The sequence below is a fragment of the Convolutriloba macropyga genome, chromosome 9, assembly GCF_964194025.1.
Source record: "Convolutriloba macropyga chromosome 9, txConMacr16.3, whole genome shotgun sequence".
NCBI lineage: Eukaryota > Metazoa > Xenacoelomorpha > Acoela > Convolutidae > Convolutriloba > Convolutriloba macropyga.
The window spans coordinates 37,498,417-37,520,375 of record NC_134476.1 but is presented as its reverse complement, the minus strand read 5'-3'; the positions used below and the strand labels follow the sequence as shown (position 1 = coordinate 37,520,375).

General features: G+C 36.2%; 1 protein-coding gene across 1 annotated transcript in view; it reads left to right on the top strand.

Annotated features, from left to right (window-relative positions):
• The window catches only part of LOC142345766 (thimet oligopeptidase-like), a 112,677-nt gene extending 97,663 nt beyond the window's left edge, over positions 1–15,014 (top strand). Inside the window, exons 11-13 of the mRNA XM_075398083.1 lie at positions 8,817–8,949; positions 11,050–11,196; positions 14,055–15,014. Coding sequence (XP_075254198.1) covers positions 8,817–8,949; positions 11,050–11,196; positions 14,055–14,249 — 475 coding nt within the window. The 3' untranslated portion in view covers positions 14,250–15,014. The remainder of the gene's footprint in view (positions 1–8,816; positions 8,950–11,049; positions 11,197–14,054) is intronic.
• The last annotated feature ends 6,945 nt before the right edge of the window (positions 15,015–21,959 follow it).

Genomic DNA, 21,959 nt, shown 5'->3' with positions numbered 1-21,959 from the left:
ATTTCTTTTTTGTCACTTTCCATGGTTATTTTTGTTTTCTCTATCATTTCACTGTTTTTCCTCTGTTTTCGGTCTTTTTTCATTGTTTTTTCGCTGCTTATCTCTCTTCCCTTTTTGTCTTTCTTTTCTTTCCTCTTTTTTTCTATTTTTCATCTTCATTTTCTCCTCTTTTCTCTTTACTTTATTATCTTTTTTTGCCTTGCTTTCTTTTCTTTTTGCTCTCTTTTGCTTCTCTTTTTTCTCTTCTTTTCTTTTTTGCTTTTCTTTGTTTCTTGGATTTGTTTCTCTCTCATTTTCCTATTTTTTGTTTGCTCTTTCACTTCTGTTCTTCATCTGTTTTATGTGTTTTTACCTCTTTTTCTCTCTTGCTCTTCTCTTCGTTTATTGCTTTTCTTTTCTCTGTTGGCTTTTCTTTCTTTTCTCTCTGGCTTTTCTCTTTCTGTCTTCCGTCTCTCTCTTCTTCGTTTTTGCCTTTGTTTATTTTCTCTTTTCCAACTTCCTACTCTTTTTTTGTGTTTCTCGGTTTCTTTTTCTCTTTTGATGGTCTTTTGTGTTTTCTCTCTTTCATTTCTGTCGTTCTTCTCTCTCTCTCTCTCTCTCTCTCTCTCTCTGTTTCGTCTTTTTTCTCTCCTTTTCTCTATTTTTTGTCTTTCTTTTTTTGTCTCTCTTCTTTTCTGTATTTCTTTTCTATATTTTTCTGTTCCTCTTTTCTGCCTTTCTCTTCTATTTTGTCTGTTTTCTTTTTTTTCGTTTTTATTTGTCTGTCCTCTATTCTTTCTTTTCTGTTTTTCTTCTGATTTCATTTTCTCTTCTTTTTTGCACTCTTTCGTCTCTTCTCTTCTTTCTCGTATCTCTCTCGCTCTCTCTCTCTCTCTCTCTCTCTCTCTCTCTCTCTGTCTGTCTGTCTGTCTGTCTTGTCTGTTCTCCTTTTGTTTAGCTTTTCTCTTTTTTCTGTCTGTCTTACTTTTCTTTTTGTTTTGGTCTGTTTTTTCTGACTTCTTTTCCTTTTTTGGTTTCTTTTTCTCTTTTGATGATCTTTTGTGTTTTCTCTCTTTCATTTCTGTCGTTCTTCTCTCTCACTCTCTCTCTCTCTCTCTCTCTCTCTCTCTCTCTCTCTCTTTCTCTCTTCTCTCTTTTTTCCTCTCCTTTTCTCTAATTTTTGTTTTTCTTTTTTGTCTTTCTCTTCTTTCTTTTCTCTATTTCTCTTCTCTTTTTTTCTGGTCTTCTTTTCTGCCTTTCTCTTCTATTTTGTCTCTTTTATTTCTTTTTCGTTTTAATTTTCTTTTTATTTCTCTCTTCTTTCCAATTTTTGTTCTGCTTTCATTTTGTCTTCTTTTTGGCACTCTTTCGTGTCTTTTCTCTTCTTTCTCCTCTCTCTCTTTCTCCTCTCTCTCTCTCTCTCTCTCGTTCTCTGTCTTTCCGCTTCTCCTTCTGTTTCGCTTCTCTCTCTTTGTTTTTTGTCTGAATCTTCTTTTTTGGTTTCTCGGTTTCTTTTCGTTCATTGGTCCTTTGTTTTTTCCTTCATTTCTCTGTTTTTCTCATCTCTCTCCCGTTTTTTTTTTACATCTTACTACTTTTTTCGTTCGGTTTCTTTTCGTTCATTGGTCCTTTGTGTTTTCCTTCATTTCTCTGTTTTTCTCATATCTCTCCTGTTTTTTTACATCTTACTACGTCTTTCGTTCCTGCCTTTCTCTTCTCTCTTTTCTCTTTTATTTCTGTTCCTCTTTTGTGCCTTTTCTATTTTGTTTCTTTTTCTCTTTCCGTCTTTGTTTTTCCTTTTCTATTCTATTTTTTCCGTTCTTTCTCTTCTGCCTACTTTTCTTTTTTATTTTTTGCTCTTTTCTCTCTTTCCTCTTCTTTATCTTTTCTGTTCTTTTTCGCTTTTCTCTCTTCCAATGGTCTTTTATGTTTTCTATTCCATTTATCTGTTTTTCCTCTCGCTCTTTTCTATTTTTTTATCGCTCCCTTTCCTGCTTTTCTCTTGTTTTCGGCCGCTCTTTTCTGTCTTTTTCTATCCTCTTCTCTTTTTCTCTTTCTTTTCCTTTCTTTTCTCTTTTTGCTTTTCTTTCTTGTCTCTTGCGTTTTTTTTGTGTGTCATTTCTGCCCTTCTCTTTTCTCTTTTTTTTCTGTTCTGCTTTTCTGCCTGTTCTATTTTGTTTCTGTACTCTTTTTCGTTTTATTTTCACTTTCCGTTCTCCTCTGTTCTCTTCCTCGTCTATTCGTTTGCTTCTGCCTTCCTTTTCTCTTTTCCTTTTTGCCCGCTCTCTCTATCTCTCATTTCGCTTCTCTTTCTTTTCTGTCTTTCTTTTCTTGCTCTTCTTTTTTGCCTTTCTTTTTCTAACTTTTCTGTATTTTTCTCTTTCTCCTCTGTTCTTTCATTTCTGTTCTTTTTCTTCTGCCTTCTCTTTTTTCATGCTCTTCTATTTTTTCTTTTTTTCTTCTTTTGTCTCTTGCTTTTCGAATTCTGTTCAGCCTTTCTTATCTATTTTTGATTTTGTTCGCCTGCTTCTCTTTCTGTTCTGTCATGCGTCTCTGTGTTTCTCTTGTCTTTTTTCTCTTTTCTTATTTTCTGCCTTTTTTTTCTATTTTATATCTTTTCAGCTTCTTCTCTTTCTTTTCCCTTTTTCGTTCCTCTCTTTCTTTTCTCTACTCTTTTCTGTTCTTTTTCTTTTGCCTTCCTTTTGTCTTTCTTTTTTGCGCTCTTTAGTCTCTCTTTTTGCTCTACTTGCTCTCTCTCTCTCTCTCTTTCTGTTCTTCTTTTCTTTCTCTTCTTTTTCTGTCTGACTTGTTTGGTCGCTCGGTTTATTTTCTCTTTTCATTGTCATTTTTGTTTTCTCCATCATTTCTGGTTTTCCTGTTTTCGGTCTTTTTTCTGTCTTTTTTCTCTGCTTTTCTCTTCCTTTTCTGTCTTTCTTTTCACTTTTTTCTTTTCTTTCTTTTTTCATCTTATTTTCTCCTCTATTCCCTTTACTTTCTAATCTTTTCCTGCTTTTCTTTTCTCTTTCTTTTTGCTCTGTTTCGTCCCCCTTTTGCTTCTCTCTTTTCTCTTCTTCTTTTCTTTCTTTTCTTTTCTTGGTTTATTGGATTCGTTTCTCTCTCTCATTTTCCTTTTTTGTGTTTTCTCTTTAACTTCTGTTATTCATCTTTTTTACCTCTTTTTATCTCTTGCTCTTTTCTTTATTGCTTTTCCTTTCTCCTTTGGCTTTTCTTTTTTTCTCTGGCTTTTTCTTTTCTGTGTTTCGTCTCTTTTCTCGTTTTTGCCTTTATTTATTCTCTTTTTTTTCTGACTTCTTTTCCTTTTTTGGTTTCTTGGTTTCTTTTTCTCTTTTGATCTTTTTTGTTTTCTCTCTTTCTCTCCCTCTCTCCTGTCTTTTTTCCTCTCCTTTTCTCTATTTTTTTCTCTTTTTTGTCTTTCTCTTCTTTCTTTTCTCTATTTCTCTTCTCTTTTTTTCTGGTCTTCTTTTCTGCCTTTCTCTTCTATTTTGTCTCTTTTATTTCTTTTTCGTTTTAATTTTCTTTTTATTTCTCTCTTCTTTCCAATTTTTGTTCTGCTTTCATTTTGTCTTCTTTTTGGCACTCTTTCGTGTCTTTTCTGTTCTTTCTGCTCTCTCTCTCTCTCTCTCTCTCTCTCTATCTCGTGCTCTCCTGGTCTTTCCGCTTCTCCTTCTGTTTTGCTTCTCTCTCTTTTTTTCTGTCTGTCTCGGTTTATTTTCTTTCATTGATCCTCTCTGTGTTTTCCTTCATATCTCTGTTTTTCTCATCTCTCTCCTGTTTTTTACAGCTCTTGCTTTTTCTTTTCCGTCTTTCGTTCCTGCCTTTCCTTCTCTTTTTTTTCTCTCTGTTTTCTGTTACTCTTTTGTGCCTTTCTATTTTGTTTCTTTTCTCTTCCTTTTCCGTCTTTCTTTTTTCTTTCTTCTCTATTCTCTTTCTTTTCTGTTCCTTTTCTACCTACTTTTTTTTGGTTTTTTGTTTTCTCTCTTTCCTCTTCTTACTCTTTCTTTTTATAGCTGCGAAGCTGAAAGCTGAGCGAAGCCATATCGCGGTGCTCTTGGTTTTTTTTGTTTCGTCGTCTGACGCTCTTTTTTCGTTTTACATTTTTTCACACAGCAAAACTGAAAAAGTCAAATTTTCTGAATGACTTCTTCCTCTCACTAACGGCATTTGCTCGCGTGACGTCATTTCTCACTCGCTTTAGCAAAAGCAAGCTTAAGTTTACTTTGAATTTGTTTAAGGTCAAAGGAACTCATTTATGCAGTAAAGGTCCCTAATAAGAGGCTTCTGCGAAATGAATTTTAACTAGCTTTTAATAATTTTTTAGACGAGTCGATTTTTCAATTTAGATCTATCTGTTTCTGTCTCTATTATATGGCACGCAGGTCTATTCCTTGGCAGCTATTCCGGCAATCTGCTGGCAATGTTCTGTTCTTTTTTGCTTTTCTCTCTTTCAATGGTCTTTTTGTTTTCTATTTCAATTATCTGTTGTTCCTCTCGCCCTCTTTTCTATTTAATTTCTCCCTTTCTCTCCTGCTTTTCTCTTTTTTCGGCCGCTCTATTCTCTTTTTCTATCCGGTTCTCTTTCTTTTCTTCCTTTCTTTTCTCTTTTTGCTTTTCTTTCTTTTCTCCTGCTTTTACTTTTCCGTCTTTCGTTCCTGCCTTTCTCCTCTCTTTCATGTTTTTGTGTTCCTCTATTGTGCCTTTTCTATTTTTTATCTCTCCCCTTTCTTTCTTGCTTTTTTAGGCAGTTCTATTCTATCTTTTTCTCGCCTCTTCTCTCTCTTTCCTTCCTTTCTTTTATCTTTTTGCTTTTCTTTCCTCTTGCTTTTTCGTCTTTCAATTCTGCCCTTTTCTTCTTTCTTTTTTTCTTTTTTTCTGTTCTTCTTTTCTGCCTGTTCTATTTTGTTTCTTTGCTCTTTTTCATTTTTCCCTTCGCTTTCGTCTCCTCTGTTCTCTTCCTCTTCTCTTCGTTTTCTTCTGCCTTCTTTTTTGCTCGCTCTCTCTATCTCTCATTTCTCCTATTTTTTTGATTCTCTGTTTCTTCTTTGTCTTACTTTACTTTTTTTTGGTTTTTCTGTTTTTTTTCTCTTTTGTTGGTCCTTTTTGTGTTTTCTTTTCCATTTCTCTGTTTTCACTGTCTGTTTCTCTCTATCTCTTTATCTCTCTCTCTCTCTCTCTCTCTCTCTCTCTCTCCTGTCTTTTTTACCTCCCCTTTTCTTTCCTTTCTCTTTTTGCTTTTTTTCTTGCTTTTCTTTTTCTTTTCTACCTTTCGTTTCTGGCTTTCTCTTCTCTTTCTTCTCTTTTTCTTCTCCCTTTTTTCTGTTCTTCTTTTCTGCCTTTTCTTTTTTGCTTTTTTATTTTTCCGTCTTTGTTTTTCCTTTTCTACTCTTTCTTTTCCGTGCTTTTTCTTCTGCCTACTTTTATTTTTTACTTTTTGCTCTTTTCTCTTTTTCCTCTTATCTTTTCTGTTCTTTTTCGCTTTTCTCTCTTCCAATGGTCTTTTTTGTGTTTTCTATTTCAATTATCTGTTTTTCCTCTTGCTCTGTTCTATTTTTTTTTATCGCTCCCTTTCCTGCTTTCTTTTCTCTTTCTTTCCACTATTCTTTCTTTTGTGTTCTTTTTCTTCCTTAAATTTTTTGATCTCTTTCATCTCATTTCTCTTCTTTCTCTCCTTTGTCTTCTTTTATTTCTATCTGCTTTTCCTCTTTTTCTGCCTTTCTTTTTGTTGGTTTCTGAGTTTTTTCTCTTGCACTGGTCTTTTTTGTGTTTTCTCTCATGTCCTTCCTCTCCCTCTCTCTCTCTCTCTCTTTCTTGTCACTCCTTTTCCGTCTAGCTTTTTTCTTTCTCTTCTGCCTTTCTTTTCTCATTTTGCTGTTCTTCTTTATTTTGCTTTTCTCTTCTGTCTGGCGTTTCTGCTTTTCTCTTCTCTTTCTTTCTTTTCTGTCTCCTTTCTTTTTGTTTTCTGCTCTTCTTTTCTGTCTTTCTTTTTTTTCTTTTCTCCTCTGTTCTCTTCCATTTCTGTTCTCTTTCTTCTGCCTTCTCTTCTCTTTCCTCGCTTTTTTCTGTTCTTTTCTGCCTGTCTTTTCTATTTTGTTTTTTCACTTTTATATTTGTTTTTCGTTTCTCTTTCTTTCCTCCTATATTCTTTCTTTTCTGTTCCTTTTCTTCGGCCTTCCTTTTCACTTTATTCACTTTAATCTCTTTTCTCTCTTTCTTCTTTCTTTTCTCTTCTTTTTCTTTTCTGCCTTTCTTTTCTCTTTCTTTTTTCTGTCTTTTCTCTTTGGTTTCTCAAACCTTTCTGTTTTTCTGACAACTTGTTTTTGTCTCCTTCCTGTCTTACTTTTCTCCCGCTTTTCTGTTCTTTTTTTTACTTTTTTCTCTTTTGTTTTCTTTTTTCTTTCTTTTCAGTCCTTTTTCTCATTTTTTTCTTATATTGTCTTTCGCTAATTCTCTCCTATGTTTCTTTTCTCCCTTTCTTTTGTCTTTTTCTTTCTTTTCTCGCTGTCTTTCTGTTTTCATTTTCTTCTGTATTTTCTCTTCCATTTTTTCGTTTTGTTTCTCTTTTCTGTTTTTTTTTTCTCGCATACAGTTCTCTCTTTCCTTTCCGTCTTTTCTCATACCTATCTTTTCTCATACGTCTCTGTTTGTCTTTCATCCCTTGCTTTTCTCTTTTTTCTGTCTTTTCGCTCTACGTTTTCTGTTCTTTCTTGCCTTTTTTCTCTTCTATCTTTTCAGCGTTCTTGTCAGTGTTTTCTCTGCTTTCATATCATGTTTTTCTTTTTTCCTCTATTTTTCTGGTCTCCCTTTCTTCTCTGTTCTCTGTTTTTTTTCTGCTTTTTCCTCTTTCTTTTCTCTTTCATTTCTGTTCTTTTTTTGTCTTCCTTTTCTCTCTTGGTTTTCTGTTTTTTGCTTTCTTTTTGTTTATTTCTTTTCTCGCTTTCTGTTCAGTCTGAGTTCTCTCCTTATTTAAAATCGTGCTTTTCTCTCTTTCTCTTCTATGTTTCTTTTCTCGCTTTTTCTCTTTTTTGTTTTTTATATTCTGCTGTCTTTCTATTTTTTTAGTTATTTTCCCTCTTTTCTCTTTCGAATATTTAAGCTCCTCATCTTTGCTCCGAAACATGCAGCTTATAGCGCATTACATGCGTTAAGCTATGCCACCATTCAGAAGTTCGTTATCTGTGTACGTCGTCGCGCCCGTTAATTTGCCAGATGGCAAAGCCAAAAAAGTTAAACAAAAAAATACTGGTGCTTGGGTTTATATACTAAACCAAACACATCTCTAGCGTAACGTAATACCTATGGCTGTTGAACAAGAGGCAGGGTTTTCAGCACAAGGTGGTACGAAAGAAATTTGATTTTTTAAAAATCTTTTTTTAATTGATTTTGTTGTGCTTTTGCGGGCCTGCTAGTAATGCCGAAAAGTGTAAAAAAGAGTATGAGTCAGTGATTTACAAAACATCAATCAAACAAACACTGTTTTTACGAATGGCGATAAATCAGTCACAGCATTGAGCTCAAATAGCTATAATATTTTTTTAATTGCTCTCAAAGTTTGTGGCAAATATATTAGTCATGTGGTTTTTATGCGAGTTTTCGCTGGACTGATTTTGTGTCTGACCCATTTGACTTTTCGTCCTCAAAAACTGGATAAACAGTTAGCGCCCAGCTAGCGTTATGTTTTCCTAGAGCCGTTCAGCTCCCTAGTCTCCAAGTATGCGATTCACTGAAACTGTTTTGGAGACCTATACTTATTATGTGAAGGGAGGTTCTTAGAGGTTCCCCCCCCCCCAGCATAAGCTACCTCACTTCACCACCCATCCCTGCTCCTGCACATCGTTCAGGCCGTAAGGGAACCATGCAGCCAAAGATCATCCACCCACCGTTGCCCCCCCCCCCCCCCCCCGCTGCGCTCGCGCCCCTTCAATTAAGCTAACGCTAGCTTACTAAACCATGACTAGCTACTGACGAAGCCAACCGCTCGCCGGTCGTTTGAGAGCAATTTGCCCGACGTTAGTCGGTTATATTTAATATTAAATATGAGTATCGGTCGTTTCAGAGCAATTTGTTGGTTATTTTATCATCTTAAAGACTTGTTTATTTGCATTGTTTTTTTTAAAAATAATTTGTTAATTATTTGTCCACGAAAAGCTGGATAGGACTTAAATGATTTATATTATGGAGTGATTAATTGCTCTTGAACGAAGTTCATAGCAATTATTGTAAACGTGTGTGTCTTTTTTATGTAAAACTTTTGCTTGACGGTTTTGACTTTTCGAGTGACTTTTACGCCCCTGACTTATTGCATTTTGCGTGATCTAAAATTCTCTCTCAATCACAATTTCAAGTGGCTGAACTCAATTGGCGGCAATTTAATACTAAAAATCAAATGAAAAGTGCGATTTTGGTGCCATTTTTTAATTTAAATTTTAATAGTGGTATATCTTAACCTCTAATGTGATTATTTGAAGCCCACTCTTGAAATACTTAGTCCCATTTAGGCTCCCCTCCCCCCCTCCCCGACTGAAGCAGGTTGCAATTGATTAGAGCTCCCACTATTTGTTCGGGAGCAATTCTTCCGACGTTTAGTCGGTTATGTTTTTTATACTTTACTTCTTCAAATAGTGTGAAATCCACAGAGTAGTGCATGGTCTTCGAATAGTGTGAAATCCACAGAGTAGTGAATAGTGTGAAATCCACAGGTTGTGGGGTCAAACTTAATAAGTTTGGATTTGTTGCGGATGACAGCTAAGTACTGGCAGTAATTTTGTTCGAACTGAAAGTGTGAAGTGAAGGATGTGCAAAGTGAAGGATGTGCTTTATAGGCACTATAAGGACCAATCTCCGATCCCGAAAGAGATGTTAGAAAAGCTGGCTGCATCGCGGAAGGCCAACGCAGGAATATTCAACCTAAGACAAGTGATGCTCTCCGCATTTGATCAGTCGATTCACATAAAGGTAATATCTCGGATGTATCTGTGTGAGACATATCTGATCTTTTCAGTCTCTCTAACTCGCTCCAACTGCAGCAAACAGTTTGCTTTTATTAGTCTCAGCATGGATGATACAATTCAGAGAGTTTACTTCGTATTGGGGTGCTGTCGTTCTTTAAGAACTTCGGACATTTCGATGATTTTTGAAGTCAAATTGGAGTGGTGACTTTGGTCACGCCGAAAGAGGAAGTGGAGCGAAAAGGCGATTGGTTCGCGGCGTAAAATTTTTCACTCTAATTTTAAACAAGTGATAAAACGATTTTGATAGCTTCTCGATAATTACTAGCCGCCGTCAGCCACTCAACGGCTATTATTTAGGCGTTCTCCTTTTTTTCAATTCAAAGAATTTGAATTATATTGGGGCGCTGTTTTTTTAAAGATATGTTCACACATTTTCTTGATTTTTGAAGTGAAATTGGAGTAGTGATTTTGGTCACACCGAAACAGGGAAAAAGCAAATGGTTTTGCAGCATGAAATTTTTTCGCTCTAATTTAATAGTTGAGTGAGAAAACGCTGTATGAACAAACATTGTTTTCTCGCTGGTGGTTTTCTGCTCACATGCGGCATTTTTGCTTTGATCTTTTCAATTTTTTGCTGGGATTATTTTCAGTTTTTTTGCTGCGATTTTTTTCTAAACGTTTTTCCCAATCAATTAATAGTACATTCTGTGTCTAGTTTTTTTTTGTTCAGTCAATGAAAATGTTCGGTATTGTAGGTCAGGACTTGTCGTGCTGTGTTTTTTTAATTCGCTTTACCTTGTGATCACGTTTTTCGTTTTACATAAGTCACCGTTTTCCCGTTTGACTTCTGACTTACTTCACTCACTGTTTCAATTGAATGTATTTTTGAATTCTTTCGCTCATTCAATTACGCAATGTAGTAAATACGGTCAATGTCAAAAGCAAAATCAAAAGAATCGGGATAAACCGATAATGCCCGGTAAATAAGTCATTGTGCATTAGGTTATCAAGGTTCATTAGAACGATTGCTAGCTGATTTTGGTATTAAGCTTATTAGCTTTCAGTTTAGAAGCTGAATTAACTATAGTTTTGGAATCCAACTAAAACTGCACGCCAAATTAAAACTTTTTTTGGCACTGAAGAAAAAATTCAGTCAATTTGTCTCTTCTTCTGTTTCATGTGCATCGAGCGCGTGAACGGCGGCTATTTTCCGGCAATTCGCCGTTTACGTCTGTTTTTGTAACCATCCGGCGATTTGATTTGTTTCCATTATTTTTCAGGGTTTTGATTCTGATTGATACTCAAATGGCATTCCTATTCATTTCAAAATCTATTGCTGTGTTTGAACAAAGAAATCTTTGAACTTTATTGGGGGCCTGTCCTGTTGATTTTATTCAGTTCGGTATCTCACTCGATGTTTGTTACGACCACGACCGTATTGTCACGTGTCTAGAAATCAAAGAGCAATTTTTCAATTACTTTTACCACTCGGTCGCTAATTTGGCGCACATGAGCTGATTTGCTACTACCTTGGCATGAGTTTTTTTGGTCAATCATGTAATAAGTTTTTGTTAATCGTAGATGACTTACCTCACTAAAAATGACTTGACGCTTGCACGCATTAATTGAAATTGAATTGAGGGCAAACTCGAATTGAAGACAAGTTTAAGGTAGTCTTCCTTTTATGGGATCTCAGCCGTCTAATTAGCGGCTAGTGTCTTGTGATCTACCCGCTATGTTAGAAATGTTTTACAGTGCCTGCTAGGCGTTGAGTCCGTTGTTCTCATAATCATCTTGCCAGCTTTATTTTTGTTTTTCAGATACGGAAGGTTGTGAGTTAGGCTGTAAGTTCTATATCTTAATAAATTCGGAAACTGGATTTATGTACATTGTTTCACGAAAAGCGCCGACTTCTGTTGTATTTTTTGTATCTATCCCCATCAGGGCCCTTTATAGGCCGAAAACACATAACGTGTTGCTATATACCTCAATCTTTGGAAAAGTAAATTGGGCTTCTCCTATAATACCCTCCAATTAAATTCACGGACTTGGTAGTAAATTATAAATTATATACCCAATGAAAGGAGTGATGTGATTAATGTAGGGTGAGGTAGATGTGACGGCAGAGTATACCAGACTGTGTGAGGAGATAATGGGAGTGGGGGCCACTCCTGGTACCTGCATGCCTGCCTCCTTCGAACACGTCATAGACGGATATGATGCACAATACTACGGATACCTATGGTCAGAGGTAAGACATAATTTGGAGATAGACACAGGGAGAGTTGTAAAATTCTCGATCTCTCTCAACATGGTGTAGATTCGCGAAATTTTCCGAAGCGCAAGACATCACTTGCGACCGGTCATCGTAATAGTATAATGTTGATGGAAATGCAACTAGCGCATAATTAAAAATGACAGGAAAACTTCGGGTGCGAAGACTTAACTCGCTGATTAGACCGATGTCTGAGAGCTAGAAACTCCAGATAACAAGGTAATCACTAATTGTCATCGAGAAGTTTGTTTTTTCGAGATGTTTCATAATTGTAACAATTAATTGGTTCCTTCTGGTCTGAATTATGCAATTTTTCGCGCGGTCGTTTTTCGTCTGATCCGTTTAATTTTTTCATTGAGATAAATAGGATAAACTGGTGAATCAAGAGAACTTAAAGTCATTGTGCTGTTCATAGGGTCCAGGGCAACAGCCAAAATTTCATGGTGCAAGGTGAGATTTTTGTAGTTCGAGAACCCCACAGCCACTTCCCTTGTCTACCCAGTGAGACTTGCCTCCCTAAGCTGAGGAAAGCTATAAACGAAACCCTGCATTATGCCAATGGTTCAAAAGCAAATTACCTGGCGAGTCATTTATGTTAAATTTTTTGAATGAGCTCTATATGCATGCAATAATTTTTTGGAAACTCATGAAGATAGAACCAAAGTACTTTTTCTGTCGGCAGTCATAGGCGCTCAAGTTCAGCAACGTCTTTGAAATGAATATGGAACAAAATTCATTCTTCATTATTAATAGCCGCAGAGCGATAGCTGGGGCTATTATTGGCCTTCTCTTGGTTTTTTTATTTCATCGTCGCGATTTTTCTTAAGACCATATGACGTCACAGCCACTTCAAATCTGCTTTTTGTTCATTCGTTCATGCAATTTCAACTGAAGTGCGTGTGTGACGTCATTTTTCGCTGTTAGTGAAGCGAGTTTTTTTGTTCATTCGAGTGATTAAATTTTTGGTCACACTTGACTTACCTCACTCTCAAAAATGACTTCCTCGCTTTAAAGTTGACTTTTATTTACTTTAATTCAAAGAGATAAGGTCAAATGGGCGTGTGTCACTCTAAATGAAGGTTATTTGAGAGCAGCTAATAGAGGCAGCAATAACTTATGCAGATTCTTAATTTTTTGTTCTGTCTTTTTTCTGTTTTTTTTTAGACTGCAGATCTACAAAGCTATTGCGGCTATTTTCTGGCAATCTGCCAGCTATGTTTTTTCTTCATTGTCATTGACGAGGACGCTCGATAATGCAAGTTGGCACATGATGTTTCCATCCAGCTCATGGACAGTCTTGGCATATTTGGCTGAATTTCTTGGGTTTCACCTCTATCACAATCACTTCTCTTTACTTTATTCCAAGGTGATAAGGTCAACTGTGTGTGTGTCACTCTAATGGAAGAATATTTGAGAGCAGCTAATAGAATCAGCAATAAATATTTTACGAAATTTTTCCGTATGTTTGTTCTTTCGAAGCTACTGATCTACGAAGCTATTCCGGCTGTTTTCTGGGAGTCTGCCAACCATTTTCAATAGGTTCTAAAAAAGACAGACGTGGATAAAAAAAAACTGGGTATAACTTCTTTTTTAATAGCCGCACAGCAATAGCTGGGGCTATTATTGGCCTTCTCTTGGTTTTGGTCGTTTTCAATATTGTTACGACCATTTTTGTTCGTTCGTTCATGCAGTTTCAATTGAATTGCATGCGTGAAGTCATTTTTATAGCTGCGAAGCTGTAAGCTGAGCGTAGCTATATTGCGGTGCTCTTGGTTTTTTTTTTGTTTCGTCGTCTGACGCTCTTTTTTCGTTTTACATTTGTTCACACAGCAAAGCTGAAAAAGTCAAATTTTCTGAATGACTTCTTACTCTCACTAACGGCATTTGCGCGCGTGATGTCATTTCTCACTCGCTTTAGCGAAAATTTTTAGTTTATTTGCGTGATTAGATTTTGATCATACGTGACTTACCTCACTCAATAAAATGACTTTTGCACTTTAAAACTTAGGTTTAATTTGAATTTGTTTAAGGTCAAAGGAACTCATATGTGCAGTAAAGGTCCCTAATAAGAGGCTTCTGCGGAATGAATTTTAACAAGCTTTATTGATTTATCGCTGAATGTTTTTTAGCCTAGTTTTTTGAGCGGCGTCGATTTTTTTTTCAATTTAGATCTGTATCTGTTTCTATCTCTATTTTATGGCATGCAGGTCTATTCTTTCGCAGCTATTCCGGCAATCTGCCGGCTATGTTTCACTCTTAGTGGAGCGAGTTTTTTTCATTCGCGTGAATAAGTTTCTGGTCACAGGTGACTTGATTAACTCTCAAAAAGTTGACTTTTCTATGCTTCAATTCAAAAAGTAAGATCAGGTGAGTGTGTGCCACTCTAATTGAAGGTTATCGGAGAGCAGCTATTGGAAGAGGCAATAAGTTTGACATATTCTTAATCAAATTGTAACATCTGAGCATTTAATAACAAGAATTTTTTTGGTCTGTTTATCTTTTTGAGACTGCAGATCTACGAAGCTATTGCGGCTATTTTCTCGCAATCTGCCAGATATGTTTCACTTGCATAAACGCACAACAAACGAAACGACATGTATGAAATCAACTTAAATGCAATTTTGTGAAACAACTAAAAGAAGGAAAATTAAAAGAGTGTTTGACCAAAATTGAAAATTTTGAAAATTGTGTGCCTAAGAATTACTTAATTATAAGCTCTTTAAGAGGAGGGAAAAGGCATATCGCCTAAACTCAATTTTTTTTCCACAATTTTACGAAAGAAAATAGCGCCAATTGCTTATCTACGATTCTATGGTGAGAATTTTGTTGTGCAGGTCTACTCAGCAGACATGTTTGCTTCACGGTTCGGTAAGGAGGGCGTGATGAATCCAGAGACAGGACTGAGCTATAGAAAGTGTATTCTCCAGCCAGGAGGGAGCAAAGATGCCATAGAAATGCTCAGGGACTTTTTAGGCAGGGAACCCAATTCAAATGCCTTCTTGATAGAGAAGGGACTTGTTGCAGAGTAGACGTATCATGCTGAAGACATATCTTGAAGAGATATATCGTAGAGCGATTAAGAGCGTTTGTCAATAATCTTGTGATGACATAGATTTGAAGAATTGAAAAATAATCTTCTCAGTGAAAATAATGTTTTATCCGTGTTTTAATAAAATCCATCTAAAGCGAATACATAACCCCCACCCCACCCCAAAAAAATTGGCCGAAGACAGGATTTCTCATTAAGATTAACCCATCGAAAGCCTCTCTGATGTAAATCAATAGTCAAATGTTGAAAAGTGGTTATTTAAAAATTGTTTGGTGTTTCCTTTATCTTTTCCTTTGCTGAAAGTTGAATGATGCACATCCAGCTCTTCAAAAGTTTTTTGAGAAAGTTAATTTAAGTGCTCCCTATTTTGGTTATGCCTAGTACGGATCCGAAATTTGTTCAAAAATGTTTAATCAGCTTAGGCAATTACCGAAAATATACTAGAAGTTCCTGTTGCATTACATACTTAAAAATGACACTTGTGAAGTTGGGTAAAATTGCCAAGGTATTAAATTATTAGTAAAAATATCATCACTGATGCAGCAACCCCTCTTACTGATATCGAACGGCAGATCACCTGTACTTTTTCTCACATTTAATTTTTATTCGTACTCTTATCCAATATTATCGCACCCTTTGGACTGTTTACAAACAATATTTAGACGATTTGTGCTGTCCAATTTCTATATATGCGACATTTCCATAGTCGAACAGTGAAAGGATTCTTTTAAGCAATATTTTATTTGAACAGCATGGCCTCATTTTATTTTATCCTACCACCAGAGGGGGGAGCCTTCTATTAAGAAGCAAGCTAGAAGAAATTGGTGGTCTGTTCGATGCATGAAATTCTATTAGCTTCTGTGAGGTGAATCAAATAGATAATAATGGTTGAGCAACCTCTCCCTTCCGCCTCCCCAAAGATCACTCTGGTCCCTAGCCTGAATTAAGTTTCCATTAAATCTTGGTGAGCTAACTAATTTTCGTTTTTATATTAAGAATAAATTGCTCGGCTTAATATCAAGTGGGACTAGCCGTTGTAAGTAACGTGTATTATTAATGTTTGAAGAATCTATTATCAGTGGCTGGGTTATGGTGGTTTATCTAGCGTCTTTTTTTCACTGTTCATTTGGAGAACTCTTGCCTCAATCCGTTTTTAAATCCATTGTCATTACTGTACTCGATTTCTGATCGTACGTTTAACAACTCATACAAGCTACTTATTCTTGTTGTTTCTTGAAGTGCTCCTATTTCAGAGATTACAAATTTGTGACGTTATTTCGTGCTCATCAGTATCATCCAACTCAGTTTGAAGTTAATAACCTAGTTATTATCAATCGCGTTTTACTCATTTTATAAACGAACCTATATTTATGCCAATTGACTTGTTCGTTTTCTAATCCAGCTGCTCTAATGTATCTGCAGATAATGTATATACCATTTTTCATGATATTGTAAATAATCTTAAATTTCATTCTGATTGTTTCATTTGCTGCCACATTATTAGCATTCAGATGTGTTCTTTCAATTTACAATACTGACGTAGCAAGTTTTTAATTGCTCTCAAACGAAGTTTGTAGCATTTATATTAGCCCTGTTGGTCCTTTTTACGCGATTTTTCGCTTCACCGATTTTTCGTCTGACCCATTTCACTTTCATAGCGCCCAGCGGGCATTAAGTTCTCTTAGAGCCTTTCAGCTCACTAGCCTCCAAGTATGCGATTCACAGAAACGGTTTTGAAGACTTATTTTTATGGTGTGAAATGCGGTTCTTAGAGGTTGACCCACCCCCCCCCCCCCCCCCCCCCCAACTGTTGCCCACCACCCCCCTGTGCACCCCATGCCCCTCCAATTGAGCTAAATCTAGCCTCACTAAACCGTGGCTAGCTACTGGCGACGAAGCCAACCGCTCGCCGGTCGTTTGAGAGCAATTTGCACGGCGTTAGTCGGTTATGTTTTCTTATTGTTTTCTTTTGATTGGCGCATACAGGCTTCAAAGTACCTTGATATCTCATTGCGTTTCTTCACTTTAAGGATTTAATTTGCAGTGAGCCGCTGTCCAATTCGCTAACTAAAGTATTTGGATTCTATTGGTTCACATAAAAACGATAAGTTGCATTCAGTTTGGAATCATGTTTTGCAGTTGTAATTATTTTTGGCGATTGTATTGATTGTAGCAACACCTGGTTCAAAAACCCCAAACACGTGGTTTTAATAAAAATGCGAAAACCAGGTCTTTTTGTCATAATTGTTTATTCACTCAAGCGCGAGCCAATTTTTAGCTAGTTTTGTACTGAGAGCTCCAATGCAGATACTTGGCTTAGATCTTTAATTCTGGTTTTTTTCATTTTCTCTTCATTTTGTGCACTTACATATCCCGAGTACGTCGTTAAAATTGGATGTCTGTTGATTTTTCTAATTGCATACTCCAATCTTTCCTTTCAGTCGGAGGGTAGAAATTGTTTTGAAATTATTCCTGTAGCTTTCGGTCATGTTCATGTGCTTCACTATTTGTTGGGTTGGGTTATTAGTGATCTGTTCTGTAGATGCAAACATCAAAACTTTCAGCAGAATTTCATATCTGGGTTGAAGGAGTTGAATGAGTGAAGACCTACATTTTTTCAAAAAATGGCACATTTCTGAAGTGGAAAAAACCAAGATCATGTGAAGTCACTAAGCTGTCTTCAGTAGTCAAGCAAATGTTGGAAAGTCATGTTCTAAAGTGAAAAGAACAATTCAAAGGTTTCTAACCTAGAAAGGATTATTCTTGACTTTGTCCGGTTTCCAGTTTGTCAAATTAGCCTCCACTTGACCACAGTTACAGTTCATATCGTTTTCGTTCCTTTGAAAACTTGTTTTTGACTAGTTTTTTGATGTACTTATAACTTTCTTTCCTTTTTTAGGCTTTCTGTGTCCTCGAACGAAGTTTGAAGCAATTATTGGAATCGTGTTTAGTTTTTATGCAAACTTTTTGCTTGACCGATTTGAATTTTCGAGTGACTTTTGCGCTCTTTACTTTTTCGTTGTGCGTAATCTAAATCTCGCATTCACAAGTGTCAGCAGCTGAAGTCGTGGCATTTCACTACTAAAAGTCAACTGAAAATTCCTAATCTATTGCAGCCTGCCCGACTAAGGAGGCTGCAACAGATTAAGAGCTGCTACAAGTCCTTTCAGAGCAATTCTTAGGACGTTAGTTGGTTATTTTTTTAATTTCAGTCCTCAATCTTTGGTCAGTCCTCAATCGTGGTCATTTTTAAAATTTTTGGATTGTAGCTCAGGATTTGTCCTGCTACGTCTTTTCGCAATGTTTTCGTGATCATGCTCAATTTACGAAAGCTAGTTGGTTTTTCCTGTTTCGTTCCGGGATTTGTGCTCGACGTTAGCTTTTGCGTTCCCACGTCTTTAACTTGAATTTATTTTTGGATCACAAATAACTTTTGGCCGGGCGAGAGGACAGTATAATTTTGTACGTACGAGGCCGTCACCACTCCAGAGATTTCTTTGTAAAATTATTAATAGCCGCCCTCATCTTCTCAGCCGGCTATTATATCGCTCCTAATTTTTTACTTCGTCGAACAAAAAATGTTTCGCCTCACCTCATTTTGCCGCTTTTTCAACATTTTGCGTGAAATATTTTTGACTTCTCTATGCTAGTTTCTCTCTTCTCTCATTCTGCTAAAAGTGATTTTGAACATCAGTTGCTCAGCAAAGCAATTCAAAATGAACAGAGTCAGTATAAAAATTGAAGTCAGAAATAGAAACGGGATAAACCCATAAAGCCCAATTTTAGGTGCCCGCTATTTGAACATCGTTCCCATAAGTATTAGTTACCTCTCTCTAATGCTTATTGGTATTGATAGTAGCCCCTGTAGCCTCTCTCTAAGAAACAAGTATGTTCAACTACGAAATGACATCAAAATAAATCGGACTTAAAAAATGTTTTTGTACAAAAATCTTTTTTTCAATATCTATTCTTTCAATCACAATCATGCTTATTGGAATCAACGGCGGCTTTTTTCCGGCAATCCGCCGGGTATGTTAAAATTAATTTTCTCGTACAAATCTAGAAAATAGAAGTCAGGAAACTGCGTGCTAAGTTTTCACTGATTCGATTTCAGTCAAACGTTTTGTACTGCGAAATTTCACTCCTATACTTAATTTTTGATGCAAATCTCTTTTTGATGCAAATTCTGATGCGCTGTTATTTCAAAAATCATTACAGCAAATGAACCTGTGAAGAAAAACTTGGAAACATACGAGACAGTTCAACCGAGAGAACAATTTAAGCAATGATAGATTATGCTGTAAGATCAGAGGGAACGAGTTGCGCAGCTGTAGGGTGTCGTTAAAATATTAGTTTGTGCTAGAGCGAGCAAGAAATCCATTTAATTACGTGTCATTGATCCCGTCTTCAGGGAAGAAAACCAGAAATGAAGTTGACGTGAAGTTGGATTGAACTGCAAAGGACAAATAACCGCTCAACCTGTTTTAAACAACTAACTCGAGGTAGATTGTGAAAATATTCAAGTTGTCTACACTAAAAAACAGAATTAATCGAATTGAAGTACTGAAGTTAAAGTACACATTTTGAACAGAACGGTGAGCAGCTTTGAAAATCGGAATTAAGAGCATGCTAGTTGTTAGGTAGCAAACAGATCGGCAGTTTCGATTCAAGTCGAATGTTGATTAAAACCAAAAAGGATATCAAAAATTTCTTTTTGTCTCCACACTTAATTGGTTAGCAGAATGTGAATGACCACACCAAGAATTTCACAGTAATGACTATAAGTTATAACAAACATTGTTTGAGCAAGCCAACCGAAAGACAACAATATGTTCAGAGATTGAGGGACCAAAAATGCTGCAATTTCAAATGAGCTTTAAAATACAAATTAAGATATCCGTGCTGTAAAAGCAACCAGTGACGCTGTAAGTGCTCGGTGTGAACTCCCCGATATGCGTGAATCCAAAGGTCGAACATGAGTGTTGAGAATATTTGAGAAGCTCTTAAATTTTGAAAGTCCCCTTGGTTGATTTTGGGACAGTTAAAAGGCATCACACAAACACCGCTGGAACGCGAATGACCGGATTTGAACACGTTCACAGGCTTAACAAATCCATGATAAGATGGAAACAACAAAATTTTATAAAACGACGCCAGTGAACAACTGCATTTTGCCTAGAAAGGGAGACACCATAAAAACAAGAGGCGAGGGAGTGAATTACTCGAATCATTTAAGAATGTCCCGGCCAGGACAACACACGCAGACCAAACTGTCCCTAAATTGCTAAAAAGTCCCGGAAAACAGAAAACGCTTAAACAGAACTTATTGGAGCGTATTCTAGCAAATTCTGCTCACCCGCGAACGGCAATTTTATAAGGGTAGCCACAACTCAGGCATCAATATGAAAAAAAAATGAACAGCAGATGGTTGACTTTTACCCAGGGGTTATACAGCTCTACCGGACGTTTGAACGTTTGATGCTTCCAAAACTATGTGAGGAAGATTTGAAACAAATATTCTTTAAATCAGCTGCCTGCTGATTACAATCCATTCACTAGCAACTACCTGTAAAGAATTGGCCGCAAAATTGTTCTGCTTAATGAATTTAGTCTTTTTCACTACGGTATAACATGTGTTACTTTTGATTCCTAGACAAATCTGAAAAACCAGTGAAATACAAACAGGTAACTTGCGTTTTTGGTCAGATGCGCCGAATCATGGGGTACAATTGGGAAAAGGAACTGGCTTGTAGTAACAGGCTTACATCTATTGAGATTAATAAGAAGTATACTACCAATAGAACTCGAAGTATGGTACATTAGTAAAGGCGAAAAGAATATACTGCAATCATATATTCCGAAGTAAGGCGTAATTATAAAAATGCATTCTATAAGCAACTTTCTGTGGCAAACTTTTTTTCAACAGTTTTTACAGAGTTTCCCGGGAGTTCTTTCAAAGTTCACTCAGCTTTTTTGCCAAAATTTATTTTAGGAATGTACTAATAGCTGCTGAAGAATATTATTTTGAGCCAACAAACGTTACATAAATATCCGCTTGATTTGCTGAATTTCAACGCATTTTTCATGAAATTTAAGGACTTGTCAACACTAAGTGGATCAACTATGTTGATATATTAGATTATGGAGTTTTTTCTTAAATGCCATCAAAGATTATCTAAGATATGAGCTAAAATTAGGTACTGAAAGAGCTTAATTTGATAATCTTGGAAGTGTTGAAATCATGTAAAGAGGTGAACTGATTTTTTTGTAGCAAGTGCGTTAAGAATTTAAAAGTTTTTTTATTCAGCACTTACATCACCTTAAACTAATCTGTCTACACATTCATCTCATTCTTAAAATTTGATTCACACTTTCATCAAATGTTTGCACAATTTTCGACTTATACATTTTGAAACCTTTTTGACCCGTGAAATCCTGAGCTACGTGCATCTTTTAGGCTTGCAAGAAGATTTCTGAAAACTTCGAGTATAAATAATTTGAAGCTGTTGAATAAACAATCTTCTCAAATTTTATTAGCATCAAAAGACGGTACAATGATTACAGCTTTGGCAGACATCGTGGTCATTTTTAAAATTTTTGGATTGTAGCTCAGGATTTGTCCTGCTACGTCTTTTCGCAATGTTTTCGTGATCATGCTCAATTTACGAAAGCTAGTTGGTTTTTCCTGTTTCGTTCCGGGATTTGTGCTCGACGTTAGCTTTTGCGTTCCCACGTCTTTAACTTGAATTTATTTTTGGATCACAAATAACTTTTGGCCGGGCGAGAGGACAGTATAATTTTGTACGTACGAGGCCGTCACCACTCCAGAGATTTCTTTGTAAAATTATTAATAGCCGCCCTCATCTTCTCAGCCGGCTATTATATCGCTCCTAATTTTTTACTTCGTCGAACAAAAAATGTTTCGCCTCACCTCATTTTGCCGCTTTTTCAACATTTTGCGTGAAATATTTTTGACTTCTCTATGCTAGTTTCTCTCTTCTCTCATTCTGCTAAAAGTGATTTTGAACATCAGTTGCTCAGCAAAGCAATTCAAAATGAACAGAGTCAGTATAAAAATTGAAGTCAGAAATAGAAACGGGATAAACCCATAAAGCCCAATTTTAGGTGCCCGCTATTTGAACATCGTTCCTATAAGTATTAGTTACCTCTCTCTAATGCTTATTGGTATTGATAGTAGCCCCTGTAGCCTCTCTCTAAGAAACAGAAGTATGTTCAACTACGAAATGACATCAAAATAAATCGGACTTAAAAAATGTTTTTGTACAAAAATCTTTTTTTCAATATCTATTCTTTAAATCACAATCATGCTTATTGGAATCAACGGCGGCTATTTTCCGGCAATCTGCCGGGTATGTTAAAATTAATTTTCTCGTACAAATCTAGAAAATAAAAGTCAGGAAACTGCGTGCTAAGTTTTCACTGATTCGATTTCAGTCAAACGTTTTGTACTGCGAAATTTCACTCCTATACTTAATTTTTGATGCAAATCTCTTTTTGATGCAAATTCTGATGCGCTGTTATTTCAAAAATCATTACAGCAAATGAACCTATGAAGAAAAACTTGGAAACATACGAGACAGTGCAACCGAGAGAACAATTTAAGCAATGATAGATTATGCTGTAAGATCAGAGGGAACGAGTTGCGCAGCTGTAGGGTGTCGTTAAAATA